The sequence below is a fragment of the Mus caroli genome, unplaced genomic scaffold (assembly GCF_900094665.2).
Source record: "Mus caroli unplaced genomic scaffold, CAROLI_EIJ_v1.1 scaffold_19424_1, whole genome shotgun sequence".
In the NCBI taxonomy this organism is placed as follows: domain Eukaryota; kingdom Metazoa; phylum Chordata; class Mammalia; order Rodentia; family Muridae; genus Mus; species Mus caroli.
Window position 1 is genome coordinate 2625 of NW_018390259.1, and position 7500 is coordinate 10124.

The window sequence follows — 7500 nt, forward strand, 5'->3', positions numbered from 1 at the left end:
TACACAGAGAAACCCTGTCTCGAAAAACCAAAAAAAAAAAAAAAAGAAGTTGGAGATATCCTACACTACCAACTTAACAACACACCTGAGAGCTCTAGGGGAAAAAAAAAAAAAAAAAAACAAACACACCCAAGTGGAGTAGAAAGTCAAACTCATGGCAAGAAATCAACCAAATTGAATAAGAGAAGTGAACAATACAGAAAATCAAGGAACCAAATCCTGGTTCATTGAAAATATCAACAAGATAGATATAACACTAGATAAAGAAACTAAAGGACCCAAGATAGTATCCAAATTAACAATTCAGAAATGGAAAGAAATACATAACATCAGGAACTGAGGAAAGTAAATAAATAAATAAATCATCAAATTCAATTACAAAGCCTATACTCAACATAACTGGAAAATAGAGGTGAGACTGATGATTTTCAAGACAGATGCCACATATTAAACTTAAATCAAAAGCAGATAAACTATCTAAACAGGCCCAAATCACCTAAATAAATTCATTAAAAACCTCCCAACCAAGAAAAAAAAAAAAAAGGCCAAGGTCAGATGGCTTTAGTGCAGAATTCTACCAGACCTTCATCAAAGATATTATAAAATACACCATCAACTATTCCAGAATAGAGAAAGAGAAGGAATACTACCTAATTCATTCTATTGAGCCACAACTACTCATACCTAAACCTCACAAGAACACAAAAATAAAAGAGAATTTTAGAATCTTGTTTTTCATGTGTGTGCGTTGTATTCAGGGCTTGTTGTGATGTGAGAACTGGGTTCTGATGATGCCAAGTAACCCTGGTTTCTATGGCTTATATTCTTTGTCACGCCTCAGACCTTCTGGTTATCTCTGATAGTTTGTCTTGCTCACTCTGACTGGAACCTCTTTTGAGCCTCTAATCTTGGGTGTGTCAGTACTCCTGGGAGACAAGCTGTCACTGTTCAGGATAGTGTTGCAGAGAACTATAGCACAGGGTTAGCTCCGAGGTACAGACAGAAATCATAAGACACACTTCATATGGACAGACAAAACAATGATAGTTTTGTTATATGAAGTATGTCAATGTGGGCACAGGGATTTACGATCACTGTACAATCTTTCCTGTTTGCCTCTGAAAAGCTCAGCTCCCTGAACCATCTGGATATTCTCATACTCATACCTTGATGAGCCTCTTAACTTGTAAGCCAGCCCTATTCGAATGTTGTCCATAAAAGAGTTTCTTTGGTCATGGTATCTGCTCACAGAAGTAAAACCCTAACTAAGAAACGTTCTCCTCTGAGAAGAGGACGCTCACCACACTCGATACCATCCCATCCTGGAATACCAAGTCACCGCAGGACTAGGCACATCCCCTCCAATTGAGGTCAGAAAACTCAGACAGTTTAGGGGAACAGGAACCACAGGCAGACAACACAGGATAGCTCCTGCTCCAGTTGTTTAAGGACCTCCACTAAGACCAAACTGAACTATTGCTACATATGTGGACAGCTGGTATAGGATTTCTTAAATTAATTGCATATTCCAAGAGAGCTCTCAACATATATCTTAAAAGTTTCTATTTCTTTGTATATGATAATTAACAGAGAGAAATGACTGAACTGAAATGATAATAATGAAAAACTGCACAATATTCCAGTCTGAGGATACGATAGTTAATCCATGTTCTTCAGGGCACAGGAATTACTGAAGTATTCTGAGCAGACTAAATGTAAGTTACAGAGTTTTTAGATGACTAGAAGAAAACATACTCTTAGAAACACCAGGGCAGGTGTAAAATCCCAGCGACTTTACCAGGAAATACAAAGCCTTGTGAATCTAAGACAGATCATATTCAAATGTAAAAAAGAGAGCTGTGTACACAATTCCATCATTGGTATTAATGAATGGAAATTTTAATTACTAGGAAAGAAAGACAGATTTTGTATATTTTAATATAATTCACACCCAAATAATGTGACTGTATTTCTTTGAACACCCACTTATCCTAAGTAATTTTCCAGCAAAATGTAGACTTCATAGATGTAAAAAATTATGTACCAAATTTCTTTGTAATATAAATATGGGTATAGAAAGATTTAGGGAAGTATAGTATTACAATCAAAAATAGTGCAAAAATAAAGACTTTCAAAGAACTAAAAATATTACTTTTTAAAAATATCATGGTCAGAGCAATGCAATACAATAGATCAGCTAGGAAAAAGCAAAATGCAAAAGCCAATGAACGGCAGAACACATCTATTTTGGAAAATTCATTCTAAAAAATAATACTAAAAAAAAATAAAAACAGTAGGTTATATGCCCAGCCAAATACACTGAGTCTTTTAGCTAACTTTTGTCATGAGAATTTTTCACTCCTTTAAGTGATAATTTTTGCATTATTCCTATTGCATATATATATCACTCACAAAATCTTCCATAAAGTAAACTACAACAGAAGAGGAGTAAATAAAAATGATTATAAATAACTTTAAATAGTAATAGAAACTGAATATAATCTAGGGCTTATGTTCATTGTAAGGATGAATCATTATGCAAAAGCTCTCACATTATAATAGACTCGAATTCTTAATCAGTATAAAAATTAATGTTAATAAAAATTGAGGTTAAGCATGATATTCTGTGCACTCAACTTGTTGTATAAACTTCCCTTCAGAAAAATGAAAGTAAATTTTACTAGCCTTAAATTTCCTGCGAAATCAGCTTTTACAAAATAGGTTTAAGAAAACGTTAAATTCAAATAACTCATTCTTCCATGACACTGATACAAAAGTAATTCCATTTAAGACATCTTATAAAATTAATCATTGCAAGTGCAAGAGACACAGGCAGTCATTTCATGATATTGTTAATTTGTTTATTACTGAGTTCAGTTTTGTTCAGTTGGAGTCATTGTCATAATTTGAAGCAAAGCACATTTGGAATACCTGATGTAATCTGAGTTAACTGTTTCCATTTGTCATCAAAAAACTGGTTTGATGAACTAGGCTTGTTAGAAAATTTGCCCAAGAGGAATCATACATGATGTTCATGTCTACTGACATGAGTGTAATCATAAGGGATATGGATGTAAAGGATAATCATGAAGAAAGTTATTCCACCTTATTTGTTACGTGAACATATGAGCTCAGATGCCAAGCCTAAGGATATAGACTATTTAAGAATCCTCCAGAGGCAAACTAGGGACTGAAATGTAAATATTGCTAACAGAAGTACATTTGTCCGTTAGTAGTAGATACAGTAATAAATAGTGGTGCCTGGATGGGTTCACAAAATATTAATACAGGAGATTCTATCTATCTGAATATATAAGCTGCATTTTGCTCAGGCAGATATCTTGCTGACAGGAAAAAGATGTTCTCATTGATCTTTGTCTTCTGGTTTCTAAAGATTTCCTTTATTTTTTGTCATTTAAGTGACCCCAAATGCTTTTGGAGAATAAAAGATACTGAAAATAAACTAGGAGATGAAGAAACTTATTGTTTATTTTATATTTCCACAAAACATGGTTATGTGAAGAATGAATATTTCAGTTGGAATCTAGACAAGAAGTAAGTGCATACTTCATATACATATTTTACTTTATTATAAGAGACAAGACATTATAGAGATACTGAGATGTAGCCATGTGTCTTCTGGCTCTTCTTTTCTAGGAGATATCCAAAATTTATTTTATGTTTCAATGCTGGTAATTTTTAAAATTCTGGTTGTTTTATGAGTACCTTATTGTTTTTTATTTTTGAGTTACAATTTCTAGATAAATGCTGAATGAATGACACACGGTATTGACATTGCTAGTAGAGAGACTCCCATAATTTGCCAATTTCCAAGTTATTTTTCTTGAGATTTACCTGAGAACAAACATTGTTTTTGTTCTGATTTCATAGAGACTAAAATATAGTGGTCTATATTGTCTGCTAATGTTTCATCTGTCATCATGGATGCCCAGTTCTTGTACATCAGCCTTTTGGGTATCTGCCCTTATAATTAGTTACACGTATTAAGAATATATACAGATTTTATTCAAATAATCTATCTACCATACCTTGAAATTTTTGTGGTCTGTGCATCCTGCAGCAGAGGTCAGGACTGAGAGAACTATTTTTTCACAAGGAATAATTTCTGTTTCATTTCTTTGACACAATGTTTTAAAGGCATTGCCATATATTTTTTGTATTAATATCAGAAATTTATGAAAATTTATCAATTAGAAACATAAATCATCTACCTATTCTAGCAGATAATTTTTATTTTGTTACAAGAAGAGATGTCCATACAAGCTATGACTTGCTATTTCTATTCTTAATTGTTAGAATAAAATACGTTGCCTTTGATACCTGATAAAATTTGGGAGAGGATTACTATCGATACAGACATTTCTATTACCAAGTCTGTCATTTACATATCTCAAAATTTTATTTCTCATTATCACTCTTTATTTACATCTATTATACTCACTCAACATTTAAATTTATTTCTGTTTTCCTAATAACATTCAATGTGGTTAGATTTATGGGAATTGAATGTACTTTATAAAAAAGATATACATTTTATGTAATATCTTTTTTAAAATAGGGTTTCTGTATTTGAGATTTTATTTGAAGAAATTGTGATAATTCCTCCACAATGTTGTAGTACATTTATTTTTAAAAGATTTTAAAATTTCAATGATATCATATTTAATATGGTATAATATATAATACATATACATATATATATGTGCGTGTGTGTGTGTGTGTGTGAGTCAGAGAGAAGTAGAGAGAGATATTAGTATAGTGACATTGACACATTTAGGTAAAGAGTCTATTCACTTTTAAATAGAATATTTAAGAACAAAATAAAAATGGAGGTAAACAATATTTTTGTCTTTGGATTAGATCAAAGAAAATATTTGAAGAAATGGGTGAAACCATGGGTTTATATAATAGAGAAAATGAGTATTTAATAATGAAATCAATATTCACCGTAAAATGTAGAATGGAGGAGATGAACCAGAAATCCTAATGCTCAGATATAGATGAGAAATAATATAGAAGAGTTGTGTGAACAAGAACATCTCCAGAAACACATTTGCACATCTCCCATAAGCCTGGGATAAGCTAGAAACTATTTCAGATAAGCCTTGCTTATGTAAGTAAATGGTTTTTTAATACATTTAATTTACTTTCAAATTTTTCTAGCAGAGACAATATGACTAAGTGTTCTCTTTCAAAATTATGTGAAGTTTTATTTCCAGAACTCTAACAATTTAGACTCCATAAATGTGCACTGTATGTATTTTCAGGTGGTTCAGAAGGAGGGACATCTAGAGAAGTGTTTTGATTTTTTTTTTTTTTACTTACTATTAATAAGAAAATATCAACACAATAGTTTCTTATCTAGACTTTAAAAACAAAAAGTAACGTTTTATGTAGAACATATATTTTGAATGCATACATGATTCAGCTTTTAAGTTTTAATGTGGTCATGATCATTTACAAATATATGTGTGTCTGTGTGTTTGTGTGTGTGTGTGTGTGTGTATGTATCAGAGTAGAATGATTATTTTTATATTTCTATTAAGCACTTTATATTACATAGCATATATGGTTCCAAAACAATGAATGTTTCTTATGCTGCATTGTGCCTACACAAAAGAGATTGTTGTACAGCTATTCACTGTTAATTTGTAACCAATACTTGGACATTTATATCATTAATATAAACATGACTGCACAGTTACATAAGCCAGTTATTTTGAGAAGTAATATATTGGAGTACTGTTGCACCTATATTGTTTGTGATATACTTGAAAAACAATATATTCGACCAATGTGAATAAATTACAATTCTTCAAAAGTTGACCATGATGGTGGAGATAAAATAAAACTTAAATTTAAATCTCAAATGGGAATCTTGCATGTTTATACTATTAGAAGTATGAAGAGATATTCTGCCAAATACCTACTATTAAAATGTTTAAAGTTGTAATTTAGGTATTTCTGAGTAACATCATTAAAGTTAGAGAAACATGGATTATAGGAGGAAGTACAATGTGATCATTTTTCTTCAGATTATATCTAACCATAACCTATGCCATCATTATGAACATGGAGAAAAAGACTGGTGATAGCTTTATGATTTGTGTTCATAGGCTGTATAAAACAACAGATATTTATTTTTTAGGAATTTAGAGAATTTAATGTAAAACTAACCCTGTCCTCTCAGGTAAACCAGTACATAACTGTCAGATTTTTGTGTTGATTTCCTCTCTCTATACTAGGATATTTCTGGTTCTAGATTGTACAGTTTTAGAAATTATAATCTCTACTTCTGTTTTCAGGGTGACACCCAAGACCAACCATTTGATTTTCTCTGTTTATCTTGCCTTGGAAGAAATAAATATGAACTTCCATATTTTACATAACATTTCTCTTGTACCTAATATTGAATGTCTCCGATACATATATAATGAAAAAACAGATTTGGCTTTGAAAGGTGGGGAATTTATTCCCAATTACTATTGCACAAACGAGAGAAGATATTTAGCTATATTTACAGTACCTTTATGGGTAGTAACTACAAAACTAGGACCATTACTGTTCATTTTCGGAATTCCTCAGGTAAGCCAGGTTGATTAATTATAAGGAAATACTTTCTCACAACACAGAGTCTTTCTGAGTGTGAAGGCAGTTAAAAAGGCAGAGAAAGGACTTATGATTATTATGATCTACCGAGCATAAATAAATAGATACATTTTGTGGCAAAAAACCCCACAACTTTATCATAAACGGGCATGGGAGACAGCACCATTTTGAAATGTTATACCAGAAGACTCAGTATACTTTTATTGTTTAGAGAATCTCAAAAAGTTGGATACAATTGTAATAATGAGATGAAGAATAAACACTTTTTAACATGAATACACTTTGCTCAAGCGCACTCTGCATTCCATCATGTTCATATTGTTGCCTATGTTCTGTATTTTTCAGCTTTACTGCGGTCATTTTCATCTTTCTTTGAGTGATAATGAGCATTTTCCTCACCTTTACCAGATATCTCCAGAGGACACATCTCTACCACTAGCCATGGTGTCCCTAATGGTTCATTTCAGATGGAACTGGATAGGAGCGATGATTACAAATGATGACCATGGAATTCAATTCCTTTCTGAATTGAGAGGAGAAATGCAAAAACACATTGTCTGTTTATCTTTTGCGATTACTATCCTAACTGAGCATGGCATGGCCCGTAAAGAGTTTCGTACCTATTTTAACAGAATTGTAATGTCATCAGCAAAAGTTGTGATAGTTTATGGAGACTATGCCTCTCCCATAGATATTGTCCTCCATTTGTGTAAATCCAAAGGCATTTTTAGAATCTGGGTTAGTGTGTCACAATTTGATATGATCACAAATCTAGGAGATTTCATGCTATATTCCTCCACTGGGACATTCATTTTTTCACACCAGAAACCTGAAATATCTGGTTTTCAACAATTTATCCAAACAGTACAC

The 7500-nt window shown here is 32.1% G+C and overlaps 1 protein-coding gene across 1 annotated transcript in view; it reads left to right on the top strand.

Moving 5' to 3' along the window:
• Positions 1 to 3358: 3358 nt before the first annotated feature.
• The window catches only part of LOC110288560 (vomeronasal type-2 receptor 116-like), a gene marked incomplete at its 3' end in the record, with an annotated part of 6341 nt that continues 2199 nt past the window's right edge, over positions 3359 to 7500 (top strand). Inside the window, exons 1-3 of the mRNA XM_021154869.1 lie at positions 3359 to 3555; positions 6327 to 6606; positions 6976 to 7500. The exon at positions 6976 to 7500 is cut by the window's right edge and continues 282 nt beyond it. Of these exons, the coding sequence (XP_021010528.1) occupies positions 3359 to 3555; positions 6327 to 6606; positions 6976 to 7500 (1002 nt within the window). The remainder of the gene's footprint in view (positions 3556 to 6326; positions 6607 to 6975) is intronic.